This window comes from Delphinapterus leucas, chromosome 18, assembly GCF_059928025.1.
Source record: "Delphinapterus leucas isolate spDelLeu-1000000601 "Yukka" chromosome 18, BTC_Dleu_Yukka2, whole genome shotgun sequence".
NCBI lineage: Eukaryota > Metazoa > Chordata > Mammalia > Artiodactyla > Monodontidae > Delphinapterus > Delphinapterus leucas.
The window spans coordinates 76657883-76673369 of record NC_143146.1 but is presented as its reverse complement, the minus strand read 5'-3'; the positions used below and the strand labels follow the sequence as shown (position 1 = coordinate 76673369).

Here is a 15487-nt window from a genome sequence, read left to right as displayed (position 1 = left end):
TGTGAAGGCAGGGTTACCCCCAACAAGGCAGCTCCACTCCCAGATGTTTTATAAACGAGGAGACTAATAAGGTTTTCTCTGGGGAAGAAAAGATTTTTGCTGACTTTTAATCAGTGGTCTAGAAAATAACATTTTATTTCTAAGTGCATGTTGTGTTTCAGAGTATTTTATCTGCAATACCAGGAGTAACAAAATTTTAAAATAACACTAGGTACCTATAGGTATGTTATTTGCCCATATAGAAGAATAAAAAGCACCTCAAATTCAATCTTATGGAAAACGAATATTCCATTTTCTCCCTAGGTACACGTAATTTCTAGACTCTTAAAAGACTAATTTTGGAAAAACTTATAAAAGGGGGCACACCTCAAGCCCCTTGAAATTTTTCTGTATCAGCATTTGTTAACCAAGGAAGGACACCCTTGTTCCACAGACTCACACATCAGGAAGTTGACCTTACTTTCTACCAAGAAAATTATCTTTCATGTTACAGTAAGACATTTAAAATTACTGCCATAGAAGTTTAAGCAAGGGCATACTTTTGCAACTTTTGAAGACATCAATACCCACATTCTGATTATTATCAGTTTCTACATTGTGTGACTTAGGGTAAGTCAAGTAGTAATATTTAAGAAGTCATAAAATCTTGTCAATAGTCTGACTAGCATAGCCTCCTCCGTCTATGTGTCCTATTAAGATATAATTGTTTTAATTAATTTGTTTAATGTTCTAAAAAATGCTTACTGAATTGAATTAACTATAATAGAATTTCCAAATCACAAGTAAGGCAAGGATACAATACCAAAGATACAAAAAAGGGTTAGAAGTTAAAAATCAGAACACTCAACAAAAAAATCAAATACGCACCACACTGTGTCCTGCGTTAATAATTGGCACATGACATGCATTTTGTAGATAATCCTATCCAGTATCCTTGCATGAACTTTGGAACTTATAAAACATGCCTACCTTCAGGAAAGTTATCTAATATCAATGTATAAATAAAATGCCAATAAAACCTGCACACCACACGTAACATGCGATTAACACCAGTCATGCTCAAATGAAAAAACAGCAGGGAAAACAAAGGAGAGAGAAAATGTAGTAGGACACAATTCTAAGTACAAAAGTCAATTCAATCTGAAGTCCCGATTTCTGTTTATTTCATATTTAAGCCTTTAGCTTTTACCCTAAAATATAAATGTTAACACAGAAAGAAGTCTCCCTGCCCTGGATTAGAAAGTCACTGAAACTGTAAAGCATCTCCAACAGTATCAGTAAAATAATTTCACAGTGTTTTAATAAATGACTTGTGTTTCTGTGGCCTAGCCTTTAAAGTCATCAGCACTGTCAAAAGACGTTAAGTAGTACTGTTAGGTGTCCCTGGAGACAGAAAGTGCTTATCTAAACTCTCAACAGATGTGTCTGTTTAGAAATAGCTCTTCTCAGGGTAGTTTGTGCTTTCCTATAGATCGGTTCAAGATAATCACATCAACATGCTGAATCACTATTCAAGGACTGCACTACGTTTTTTGTTTATTTATGTGTTTATGTTCAGTCCTAACTTTGAGAAAGATTTTCATCATGAATGGAAATAGGATATTACAGTCTACTTCAAAATAAGGTGAGGGGCCAATTAAATGGTATGCCATCAGTCAGGCCAACCTTCAAAGGAAAAGGAAAAAAGGGAAAGAAAATGAGCACAGAGGGAAGGCGAGGACAGCCCGCCGGCAGGCTCAGCACTCCCTTGGGCTCTCTGCAAGCCTGGCGGCAGCACCTAACACCCCAAGGGGGCTGGCGGAAACCTCGTTCTACCTCCGAAGGCACCAGCGTCATTCAGAATAGCACTCGTGATCAACTTCTCTCCAGAAGTCATCACTGACACTGCTTCGGCTTCCTAGTTTCCATCCCTAATAGGAGACGGACAACAAGCGGGGAGATGGCTGACACAACCCAGAGTCCCCAGGGCAGGCGCTAACTGTGCAGCCTGCTGACATCAAGATCCTGTCTTCCTCTTTGCTCACACCTTAAAAATATAAGAATATATAGTCATAGCAGGTGTGGATGATCAGCTGCTTTTAACACAAGCTAGAAACCAAAGTTAATATTTATATGAATTATCACTATAACAATGACTTGGTTTCTAAATTTATTTCAGCGTCAAGGAAGAGACTGACTCAAAAAATAATGTTTACTATAAAAACAATTTCTGTAAAGCAAATCTTACATCCTCTGATCTTCCAAGTGAAACATGAACTGGGGGGAAATAATACAAGTTGAGTCAAAACTTGTTATTAAAAAAAAAAGACAGTCAATAACTGACACTCAGCATTGTGCGAACAGTCAGCTGCCGTCCCTAATGGGAGCTGGCGGCCACTCTACCTTTGCTCGTTCCCCGGGGGCACTAGGCACACTGGACCACGCTCCTCGGTGGCCAGTCCACGCAGGGCCTCTCACTTCATCGGCACAGATCCCAGAACGGATCCCCCTCTGACCTTTTTAATCTCAATATTTACGTGCATCATATAATAGGTGTGTGCACTCTCACACCTACCCACTAAATACCACAGCTTAAAATACCAATTTCAACATAATTCTTTCATTTGAGACTAAATGTCCTATGAAGTGAATGTTTCCAAGTCATTTGAATATGGTTTTATTGTGGTATGTGTAACAACCGCCTATATACTCCACTAGTATAGTTTCCTCTCTCCTTTAATAATTACCACCAGAAAAAAAATACTGATATAACTTCTAGCTACTTAGGTAAATGAAAAACCAGGATTCAAAGAATCAAATGAACAAAAACATCAGGCTACAAATGAACACATTTAGTCATCATACCTGAATATCCCCAGAGAAGTTGTTGTGCTAGAATATAATTAAATCCATTCTTAGAAAAAGCCAGAATTGTCACAATTTTCACATGATGGCTACAGGAATTATTCTGTATCTTAAGATAACACAGCTTGCAGAATCTTACACATCATTATGTAAAAGAAAAGCCATAAACAAAACTCCAAACGTAGCAGAATGTACATTTAAGATTTAAAGATGTATTTCAATATGAACTAAAACCAAACTATTAGCCATTCCTACCATTTGTCTGACTCAACTTTTTTTCTATTTATTTCCTCCAAAACCCATTGACCGGCTCCTCTAACTTCTGACTGTCACCCGTTTGCTCAGGTAACCTAACACAGAAATAATCTCGACCTGTAATAGGAAAAACGAAACAAAACAGAATCATCGTTCCAACTCTGCAGCTCTAGCAGGTCACGTAAATCCTTCAAATTCTTTCGGCTTCAATGTCCCCAGCCCTCAAAGGAGGGTGACGCTTATCTCAGGATTGTGGAGAGCAAAGGAGATACTGAAGACACAAGAAATCCTGACTCACAGGCACAGTGGAGGGTCTGCCTTTTCGTCCTTGTCCGTGCAACACCATCCCACCTGGCCCAGCCGCGGGGGCTTAGCATTAGCTTGTCACCCAGGCACTGGGAGTACAAAAGAAGTAACAGACGGCCCCTGCTCTCAAGGATTCGTAGTCTGGCACAGTGAAAACATGCCTGTGACCAGGCAAAGGGGAGCACATGGACTGCGACAGGGTCCGGGCTTGAACCAGAGACGGCCCCTCAGGTCTGCGGTGCCGGGCAGGGTCAGAGACACAAGAGTGGGAAAGGGAGCCGCTTGGACGAGGTGCATGGGCTGAGGGTTAGAAGGTGAAGGGAAGTCACAGGGCCAAGTGGAGGAGGGAGCCAGTAGTCTAAGCAAAAGGAACACCGTGTGCAAAACACAGGTATGAGAAAACCTTAATTCGGGTAAAAAAAAATTTACCAAGCACCCACCTTGAAGTGGGCGCTGTGCTGCACGGCGGTGACAAATCTCACAGGGTTCTGGTCTCACAGGGTGCAGGGAACTCAAGTTTGTGCACCTGCAAGCGCCTGTGGTGACGAGAACAGAAGAGGGACACCGAGGGGCCAACCACGGGACGCCCCGCAGGCCACACGAACAAGACCGCGCCTGTCCCGCGTCAGGATCTGCTCGAAACCCGCGAGTGGGGCAGGCGGTGATGAGAGGAGGGATGTGGGCACAGTGACGGCGTGTCCCCGAGACAGAGGGCCTGCAGCACAGCCAGAGACAATGCAATCCCCAGACCCCGGAGACTGGAGAACAAGGATGGCGAGCAAGGGTTTCATTCCTGGGCATGGTAACGGGCGCCTTTCTCAGGAGGAAGGACCGGGCAAAAGGAGAGACAGACGCAGAGAGAGGATGAGGACCCCAGCTGGGAGAATGCCGACCTTAAGACTCCTAAGGAACTCCAAGGGCAGAATGATAGCAGCTGCCATTTCATCACCATTTCTTATGAGCAGGTAGCGTGTTAAAACTGTACGCGTTCTGTACACATCATCCGATCTTCAGAGAAACGCCTACCACGACTAAAATATTACAATTGAGGTTATCAATAAGCTGCCCCGCTGCGATAATGCAAACTGGATAAAATTCAGTTGGTAAGTTGTGACTGCCTGCCATCCTCCACTCAACCCTTTTTCTCATTTCATTCCACTTGTAAGAAAGCAATCTTGCATTTCATGTAATTGAATCTTGAGGGCCCCAGATATACTCTTTTTTTACATCTTTATTGGAGTGTAATTGCTTTACAATGGTGTGTTCGTTTCTGCTTCGTAACAAAGTGAATCAGTTATACATATACATATATCCCTATATCTCCTCCCTCTTGCGTCTCCCTCCCTCCCACCCTCCCTATCCCACCCCTCTAGGTGGTCACAAAGCACTGAGCTGATCTCCCTGATATACTCTTAATGGAAGGATGTTCCTGTACTGCCATGATACTGATGAGGAAAGAGAGGCTCAGACAGGTCGGGTAATTTGTTCAAAGTCACACGATGGAGGAGTCGAGTCTGAGCCCAGATCTGTGCAGCCACAGAGCCCAGGCTTGTAACCACTACACTGCACTACACTGCCCCTCTTGAGACTGGGGTGACAACTGAAGGTATGGAGACCATTACATATGTGTGACAGTGGATGCCTGGGGGTGAATGAGTATACTCGAAGAAAGTAAGGAACAAAATGAGAGCTGAGCAAGGAGTTCCTGAACTAATCCCATTTAGGGGGTAAGCTGAGGAACGGGAATTCACAAATAATCCTCAGAAGCAGGCAAAGAAGTATAAGGACACCGAGAGAGTGGTATCATCAAAGCCAGGGAGTTCAAAGAGGGAGTGACCAGGGAGATCAGGTAAAAAGAACAGAACATTCCACTAGATTTTATCATTTTTAAACAGTCATTAGCTGGTGGCCTCAGTCAGGCAATTTTACTGGAATGATGTAGAAGCAAAAGCCCGTGTGCTGTGGCAACAGATGATGAGAAAGTACAGACAACAGACACACGCCACTCCTTCCAGAAGCTGGACTATGTCGGCATGCAAGAAAGCGAACCAAAGTCAAGGTCTGTTTTGTTTTCCCCCAAACGGAAAAGACAGAAGCATGTAATTGCCAATGGGAAAGAGGCAACAGAGGTAAACGGTGAAAGTACAAGTAGTAACTTAATACTTAGCTCAGGATTTTAAATGTGAAGCAAGTGAAAGGTAAAACTACCACACAATGAGACAGATTTTGCTTGGGCTACAGAATTAGAGAAATACCCATTGCAGAGGAAAAAAACTGCATACTTCAATTGTATGCAGCAGTACTTTCAAAACTGGCCAATCAAATTTTACTGATAATTGGTAAACAGAAGTCCACAGTGCTTTGTGTCAGCAAAACAATCACACAGTCATTATTTAGAGCAAAAAAGATCCAGTGCTGTTAGACATCTGGGACGTTCCCTACCATAGGAAGGGAGCTACACAGACGTAATACTCTCGGCCTCTCCCCTCCCCACTCGTAATTCCCCACCTGCCCCACACACCAGAAAGAGGAATGACTTATCAACCAGTCAGGGTGAAGAGGCTCTGCCCCTGCCCAGGGAGACTCGTGGGGCAGGGTGTACCCGGAAAGGAAGCCCGAGGTCTCCCAGTGCCCCTGCAACTGGCCTGGCGAGCTCACCCGCCTCTGGAGGGGTCACAGCACAAGTCCACCATGCGCCGCAAGCCAGGAGCCCCACTACCAGGATTATCAGTAACACGGGGGAGACTGGTGACGTCTACCTGCTGGATCCCTCTCTGTGCATCTCTTCACTGACGCGGCTCTCAGGAAAGCAGAGGTGTCATTTATTGGGTCCCCATCAGCCCCTACACATGTTTCATGTTTAATGTTCCCAAAACATGGCAATAAAGTAGTATCAAAAACAAATTTTTGTCTGGAACCAATGGTATAAAAGCAATAGAGAAGATACCCAGGAAGCAGTTACCCATCACCCATATGGCCAGATAAAAATACCGGAAAGGCTAGAGATCAGGATTATTAAATAATCACAAGGGTGGCAGGCCAATACTTTAATCAAGATAGGAAAAGTGACCACGAAGACAACTTCTGGGGTAACTGAGCCACAGGTTACGGGCAACAAACACAGTGAAGACGTCTCTTCTAGTTTAACAGTCAAAAAAAATTAACCAGGAGCCAGAGATAAAACATGGTATTGGTATGATCCTACAATAACAAATCAGAATCCACAGTAGGTGAGAAAATGAAAAGACATACAGAGTGGGAAGACTTAGCGTTATAACAATGTCAAATTACCAAAGTTAAGAGTATATGAATTTAATTTGTCCCTAAAAATATTACAGTAGGTACCCCACCCATCTAAGGCCCGAGAAGCAAGTTGTGGCTATGTTCTGTGCTACAGGGTACTTGAACATTTTGAGTAAAAGCAGTATGATTCTGCTGGTTCTCTACCCCTTTCACCTGATTTGATTCTGAATAACTTCTGACTGATTTCCAAACCCCTATCTACCTCAGAAACTACTGGCCATTAACAAAAAATCTGTCTTCAAAAGAAAGTAAAACCACACAATGAAATAGCGCAGCCATGAGAAAGGATGATCTACAACTGCGTGCACCAACCTGGACGGATCTCACAAACTCGGAGTAAGTGAAAGCAGCGGACAGAGTGCACACTGTGATCCCCCCACAGGGAGTACAATAACTCGCTGAATCAATCGGTGCTATTAAGAGTCAGGGTCACGGTTACCCTTGAGTGGACAGGACGGTCACAGAAAAGGCAGCCAGGAGTCCCTGGGTGTTGGCAGTCTTCTGGTTTTGATCTGGGCATGTTCAGTTTATAAGACTTCATTAGGCCTACATTTAAGATATGTATACTTTTCTGTACGTACATTATATTTCAACGTAACGTTTTTATGTAAGAATGTAATAGAGAATTTGAAAAGTAAGGATTTCTAAAACTTTGGAGCAAAGAATGGCAAAGTAATAGGAATCCACGTTTAGACTCCCAAAAAGGCTACTCTGAAGATGACAATTCCCAGTTAAGGAAGGGATCTCGATATTGGGAACAGCAGTGTCCCAGGGACACCCTCCCAGTTCACACCCGCACTCCCTTCAGCGTCACTCTGCTCCATCCTGAACTCGCCTCCCCCATTCCAGCTCCTTTCCCTTCTGTTTACATGAATGATGCACAGTCATTACCTTTGAAAAGAAAACAGCATATAGTATAAAAGACACATAACAAAGAATATGCTTTACAACCTCAACTAGTAGGACAAATCTAGAATTTTTCAGGCCAATATCTAACTTAGAAAAAGATCAGGCAACAGTCTTACAAGAGAAAGGATGCTCACAAAAGTTGAAAGATAATACTAAACAGAACCATGGTGATTTTTTTTCCCAAAAAGGATTCCCAATAAAGGACACCCAGCCTTCGCTACGACCCCAGGAGTGCCCTTTCCTGGCCCTGCGGCAGAGGTCATTTTGTCAGCCTGCATCTCCTCGACGCTGCCTCAGGACAGCCACACAGAACTGAGGAGGCAGGTGGTGTGAGGACAGAGCAAGGCTGACGAACTTCTCTCCGCGTATGCGCCCTCTAACCCACGAGAGCGCCCTCACCACCGGATAGGCTACAAGGGATGAGGCTGGGGGCACAAATGGAAAAGAAACGGGGAGCACTGAAACCTGCAAAGCACTGCGCACGTGCCAGGGACCACATGCATAAAGGCACACCGCCAGACCATGACAAGAGACTTTTAAATACAGTATCACGTTCGGATTCTTTTGGATGTCAGAATCCAGCACTGACACATCTTAAACTACAACAAGTACGTGAAGTTGAACCACATGGAACTGCTGAGTGATAACGTCTAAAATGGATAACTAATAATTTCCTAACGGTTCGACTTAATAGGAAACTTACATAAACTGTCGTTTTTATCAATACATATATTAAAAAAACAACAACAACTAAACAGCTATAATACCTCGGGTTTGGGCAGCTTCCTTTAAAGCAGCCAGAAGGTGAGGCTTCAAGTTATCCAAAATAAATTTTCCTTCGAGACCTGGGAAAAGGGACCTAAAGAGTGAAAGAAACACAGCAATTTTAATCTTCTAACAATTCTAAGATACAGAAATTCAATCATATAATTTCAAGCCAGTTAAATGTAATTACTATATTACATCAATTATAAGGCACACATCTAATCACACTGCAACACTTTTTGATCAAGTATTACCCAGGCTTCACTTTAAAACATGAGGACATCATGGACCATATCTAAATCCAGAAATTGTCTAAACTTCTTAGAACAAAATTCATTTTATTTTCTGAAATGTCAATACACACCCTGAGTTATAAAGAATTACTTAGTGTGGTATTTTAATTAATTTAAATTAACTTCATCAAAATAATTCACTTTTGACTAACTGTAGTTACTATTAGCTCTTTATAACCATTCTTTTCTGTGTTCTGTTATTGGAATTTCCAAGAAAAACAACTGCTTGGACCCGCTCTTTAACTGGTAAACATCTGGATGCCTTTCACCTTAGAATGTAAAAATGTATCCTTTCCTATTTTAACAAAGCAGCTCTGCAAAAGTCACCCTAAGGTAACATCCACACTGACAGCTGACGAATTTCACAGCAGCCGATTGGAAGTGCGGGCAGGGGCAGAAGGTGGGCTCCGCGCATACCTGGGATAGTTTTCTGAGCTTATATAGATCACATCTTGATCGGACACAGATGAGGAGAAAGGGATGAAACTTCCGTTCTGTAGGGGCAGCAGCTCCAGCCCCAGCAGCTCGCCGTAGGCCTGGTCGGAGAGCACGAACTCTAGCAGATGCAGCTTCTCAGCGGCGCTGGTACCGCCCAGGTGCGCTGCCTTCCGCAGCACCCGCCGGGTCCACGCGGGCGTCACCTTCCTCACGGGCCTCACGCTGGACACCGCGAGCTGAATGGCGGCGGCCACGTGGGCCGGGACCCTGACGACCTGCTTCCCTGAGCTCTGGAGGTAGCTGAGCACGGACCTGGTGCATTCCAGACTCTCGTCCAGTTCCGAGAAGCACGCCTGCTCCAAGGGGACCCAGTGGCCGCTGAGGGAATACAGGACTGCGTGCTGGAACAGCTCGTGAAACAGAGGCTCCAACACGGGCTGCCAGTGCGCCGTGGCCCGCTTGACGTCGGGCCACAGCTTGTAGATGACGTCCACCGACAGGGGCAGGTCGGGGCTCCTTCCCGCTTGCAGACGTTCTATGGAGTCTAAGATCAGAGTGGCGTAGGCTCTAGGGACGACGTTCAGGACGAGAAACTCATTCCACAAGGCGGCCGGGTCCCTCCACTGGTCCAGCTCTCTCCATTTGATGCTCCTGCGATTGTCCGTCAGGCCAAAGAAGCCACTGATGTGAGCTGGGAGGCCAGTTTTGCTTTCCTCGCCAGGCGGTAAAGGAAGGAAGCAGAAGGCTTTCCCGGAGAACTCGGACGCTGCTCCTCCCTCCTGCTCATCTCCACTTGACAGCAGCATGGCTATTCCAATGACGGGGACGAACTTCAACTCATCAGCCAACGCATCAAGCCTACTACTAATCCCTCGCCCACCCACACTGTTACACACCAGCCAAGACGTTTTCTGTGCACCCCTGGCACTCTCATCTTCTAAAACTATATTTATAGGGTACGTGACACAGGTTATGCTGTTGCTGGGAATCTTCTCACAATAGTTACTGATGGCGGCCCCCAGGATCTTTATAGAATCCGGCCGCTCCTGTGTCAGGGCCGCGCTCTCACTAGCAGTCACTCTGAAGACCAGCTTCTCCGTCCCATCGGCCTCGCGGACGTGTAAGGAGATGTCCTGCACACTTTTCAGAAAGAGCAGCACCGTGTCTGCATCTGCCCTGAAAGACTCAAACAACTCGAGAACCTTCTGCTTATTGTAGAGGTTACTACTAAGCTGGGAGGGCTGTAGCCGAAGGGGGAAACGGAAAAATGTTCCTGGAAAACTGCCATTTATAAACGTCTCCTTGGTGCTTCCAAAGATGCCAATAAATGGTGCAAACTGGTCTGAAAGTTCGCTAATTTCTCTGCTGTCCTCTTTGAGATTCCAACATTGGCCTGATTCATGTGGACCAAAAAGTGTCTGATGAGGATCTAACACCCCAATCTGATCACCACTAAAGATACAAGGAACATCTGTAAAGGAAAATTCAAGTCATGATCAACTCTGAAATTTAAAGGACAATTGTAAGTACAACTACAATACATAGTTACTATCATACATTACACACGAAAAAGCATGAGCCACAAGATGACTCTACACAGATTTATCTAAAAACAAACTAAATCTAGCTTTGGAAATATAATTCTTTGAGCACAAAAAATGCTTTCTCTTTTGATTCAAAAAGTACCAGGCATTGAGAGACTTTACATGATTGTTGTGAAAACCTAAGATACATCTTCAAACACTTATTAAACAATTAAAATACGTAAAGAGAATTTGGATATTTACACTCTCCCCATAGCCGAGTGAACCCAATTAAACAGAACAGAGTTGCAGCCTATGCTCAAAATAAAACTTCAACCACAGATTCTCTGAGAAAAGAGGGAAGGGAAAGAACAACACAGATGATCAGCAAGCACCGTGCCCTGGAGCGAGTGAGAAATGGGCAGTGACTTGAGGGCCTAACCTTCACACAAGACACAACTCCGTGAGGTCCACCTGTAATACGCATGGTCACTGACCACAGCCTCAGGTGTCACAACCGCCGACTCCTAAGCTCTCGGGTATTTTAAGTAGGAAATGTTACATCCACCGGCCGAGCCACCATGTCCACCAGCAACGCCGGTCCACGGCCCCCTCATCCACACTCCCTGTTCCACTCCCACTATTGAAACTACGTCAGGGAGGCTCCTGATGGTTGTAAAGCAGGACTCAAGAACTTCGCGAATCCTCGGATTAGAGAACAGCACCCCGGGTAACACTGTCCCACATAAATGTGCTCGTTCTCCGATAGCGAACAAATCCACAGTGAGAGCAGATGCTGGCCATCAGGGGAATCTCTAAACAATTCACTCCTGTACAACTGGCTCCATGCTTATGCAACTCACGTGTGTGCCCCCATAAAATTTAAAAACTACTACATGACACAGATGTGAGGAGTAACTCACAAATACTTGAACACATGAATATTAATATTCATACAATTGTTATATAATGATTTCATCACTGTTATTACATAACATATAACTAATATTACTTAACACAATATCATACAATATATCATAATAATGTAAATGCAATTTAAAAAATAGGCTTACTAAAAGTGGGCCATAGTGATGGTGACCCTATATCCCACTTGCCCAGGGCAGTCCCAATTCAGGCCAGTGTCTGAGAATAATACCACCTCTTTTGCTCTCAGCAGTGTCCCAGTTTGGGCAATAAATTATGTGCCACTCTAGCTACAGCTACAGCTCTGCCAGCTCAACCCTCCTTCTCCTGCAAGTTCAAAATGCACAAACGGTTTCAAACTAAACGATAACAAGTGCTAATTTCATAAAAAAGTTTTATCACAAAACTATAGTAAATACTAAGAGCTCTGATTCTGGAAGAACAGCCATATACCCTTAGAGGTGTCTACCCTAAGAGTTTCAAGTATTTCCTACTATAACTATGAATCAGAAACCTCATATTCTTTCTAGATTACAAGCATGATTTCAAAGTAATGGTTAAAATACTCGTAAGTTTAAAGAGAGTAAAATTTTTATGAGGAAAATGAGAAACCAGAGTCATTTCAAAGGTCCTCCCCTTGTCAGTTATTCAATACCACTGGATATTATACTTTCTTCTTCCTGTTATTTAAACCTATGTACAGGAAAATCTGTGAAAATCAGTTTGCCTGACTCTTAAAGATCTGCAGTGTAAAAGTTTTTAGAGTAACAATTTTGTGTAGGCTTTCAACAGCTCACGTAAAATCTCAAGCCTCACATCAAATGACTTAATGTACTACACGGATTCCACCGGAAATGACGGCATTAACTTTTGCATCACATGATGACGATTCGGCATAGTTACCATGGTAACTTGAGAAAACACAAGACGCACTGATATTTCATTGATATACTTCTTGCCACTGACAGAGAATTTGGGAAAAATGCCTTTTAAAACAGTATCATCTCTGAAGTTAACCCAATAAAGTACAAAATATAGGCTAAAATAATTTTCAGTCTCAAGACTGAAAAGCCAAACACCATACCTGTTATATGATACACAGAATTGAACCCAATTCCAAATCTCCCGACCTTCAGAGGGTCGTCCTTTTTCCGGCTCCGTGCTATCTCCTGAATGCCATGCCAGTCCTCCGGGGTGAAAACCGCATTGTTGTACACGTAGAGAGCTGGCCCTGCACATCGAGAGGCACATGCAGGTGTTGAGAAAGAAGGGAGCCTGGGTGTTCACTACTCTTACGATAACTTCCTCTACATAACATTGCTTATTTGTTGGGAAGATGGAAAGAAATGAATGGAGTGACTGATTGAGCATTACAGTTTGGTTGTTTTCACATTAAAAACAGAAATTATGGGGCTTCCCTGGTGGCGCAGTGGTTGAGAGTCCACCTGCCGATGCAGGGGACACGGGTTCGTGCCCCGGTCCGAGAAGATCCCACATGCCACGGAGCGGCTGGGCCCGTGAGCCATGGCCGCTGAGCCTGCGCATCGGAGCCTGTGCTCCGCAACGGGAGAGGCCACAACAGTGAGAGGCCCGCGTACCGCAAAAAAAAAAAAAAAAAAAAAAAAACAGAAATTACAAATTAATGGTAAAAATTACCAGCAGAAGAAATATAGTATTGTTGACCAAAAATCCAAAAAGGAAAAATTATGGACTTAGATACTCAAAACACAGGGCAAAGAAGAAAATTAACCACAGTGTACTACTTTTAAATTTGTTCCTAAATAGAATATTTATTTATTTTTGTGAATGGAATTACCTGTAAATGTATAAGAAGACTAAAGAAACCCTGTTAATATATTATTTCATAGGGTGAAAAATAACCCTTCTCACGTGCCTATGAATTCAAGCACAGATATGGGGATGCTGGCCACAGTTTGCTTTACAAAAATGGCGTGGCTGCTACTTGGAAAATAGTCAAAGTGGGGATATGAAAAGGCCAAGACCGCGAGGCTTTTGTAGGAAGGACAAGCACGTGGAGGCTGCCTCTGCTAAACCCAGGCCACAGGGTGTCCTCAGACACAGCAGGAAAGGGCCTGGGGGAGCCCCAGATTTCGCCACACTCCTTCACTTGTACCTCTTAATTAACCACATCCTTGAAATCCTTAGTAAAGTGAGAAACTGGGGAAGATCTCTGAGTTTTCTGCATCGGATCTGACATTCTGAGTCTTTTGTAATCTCATTACATAACAAACAAGTTGAACTCAAGAGTTCTCGTGTACAACACTAAATGTCAGTAAAGGGAAAAAACTGTGACCCAAGAAGATGACACCAGCCAAGATACCGCTCATGTCTGTATGAGAGAGAAAGACCCTCAAACACCACAAGCATGGAGGGCCCTCAACAAACATTTGTTAATTAAAGAGATCAAGATCATGTCCACTTCCTTCTGTATGTGCAAGTTTTAAAAAATTGTCTAATCTGACGTCACTTTAAAGAGCCTCTCTCTAAGTATGCTTACGCATAAACTCAGCTAAATAATCTTGTTTCATAATTTTTTCTTTTAATGAGGTGAAGTCAGGGCTGGAAGGAAAAACTCCTAGACACGAGAGAATTGTGAAGCAGAATACTTCCAGGATCTCTTCCCGATCTCTTCCCGTATACAGTTCTACAGGACACTCCCCAAATCAGGATGACACCAGACAGAAAGCATTGTGACACACACAATCTCCTGGAACCCTCAAAGTGACTGGGGTGGGGGACTATGTTCTCGCCGCTCCACAGGGGAGAAGGCTGACAGGCAGCCAGCCTCAGGGCCCCGCCCAGGCACAGGGAGGAAACACGAGGGGCGGGCCCGACTGACACTCCACACACCAGCACCCCACGGACGTGGGCCACGGGGAGCCCCGTGCAGGATCAGGGTTCAGACAAAAGTCCCTCATATCTACGGGGGGTATCTTTCAACAATGACTACATTAAATCACAGACTCTCAGAGCCAGGAAACCTGACTGGTTTCACCCTCTCACCGAACAAATGAACAATGGGGGTGAGCTGACTTGCCCAAGATCATGAAGGGGGCAGGAGTCAGGGCTAGAATGAAAACCTCCTGCCATACTACGTCTCATCCCATCTCCTTATAGAATTTTAAAAATGCAACTTCCATATCACAAATATGACCTAAGAATAAATATATGTATTTATTTATATAATAAATATATCATAAATGCTAAATATTTAGTATTTAGATGTTTAACAGTAATGTTGATTACCCTCCTAAATCATGAAACCTCTTAAAAAATATATGACTTAATCTCCTTAAAAATATGTCCAGGAAAGTCTGAACTGACCCTCCCTTTTCTCGATAACTTTCTACCACACACAGTCATTCACAATCACCCTACTGACTTTAAAGCTGCACTAAAAGTTACAAATATTCTTTTCAACACAGCACTTCAAAGCGCAGGACTTCAGCAGTCTTTACGTTCGTTATCGCTTCTTACTGTCTTTACTTTCATTTTCCTTACTCACTTCTCGCTTCTTACTGTCTTTACTTTCATTTTCCTTACTCACTTCTCTCCTTCAATCTTTCTTCTCACCCTACTTCAAAATAATTCAAGGGCACTCTCAAAGCACGAAGTAATACACAAAGCCACAGCCTCTAACTTCTTTCCAAATGCACAGAAGTGTTCTATTTGTCTCGCTAATGATATAAGTGCTCACAAGTTGACTGAACAGAATAAGAGATTTATGTATTTACATTGCTCATTACTCTGAGTTTCAAGATTTTTATTCTTCGCTCTGTAAAAATACCAACTAGCAGAGACATCTGCCCACAAAAAGCAGAGAAAAACATCTCTTGGGGTTAAATACGCCAAGAAGTGAAGGACAGGTGGTAACTTGACTGTTCACTAAACACTCAATTGTAAATC

General features: G+C 43.5%; 1 protein-coding gene across 1 annotated transcript in view; it reads right to left on the bottom strand.

Annotated features, from left to right (window-relative positions):
- The window catches only part of SACS (sacsin molecular chaperone), a 39559-nt gene that overhangs the window by 13913 nt on the left and 10159 nt on the right, over positions 1 to 15487 (bottom strand). Inside the window, exons 6-8 of the mRNA XM_022574496.3 lie at positions 12645 to 12791; positions 9093 to 10584; positions 8385 to 8476 (exon numbers count right to left, since the gene is read on the bottom strand). Of these exons, the coding sequence (XP_022430204.2) occupies positions 8385 to 8476; positions 9093 to 10584; positions 12645 to 12791 (1731 nt within the window). The remainder of the gene's footprint in view (positions 1 to 8384; positions 8477 to 9092; positions 10585 to 12644; positions 12792 to 15487) is intronic.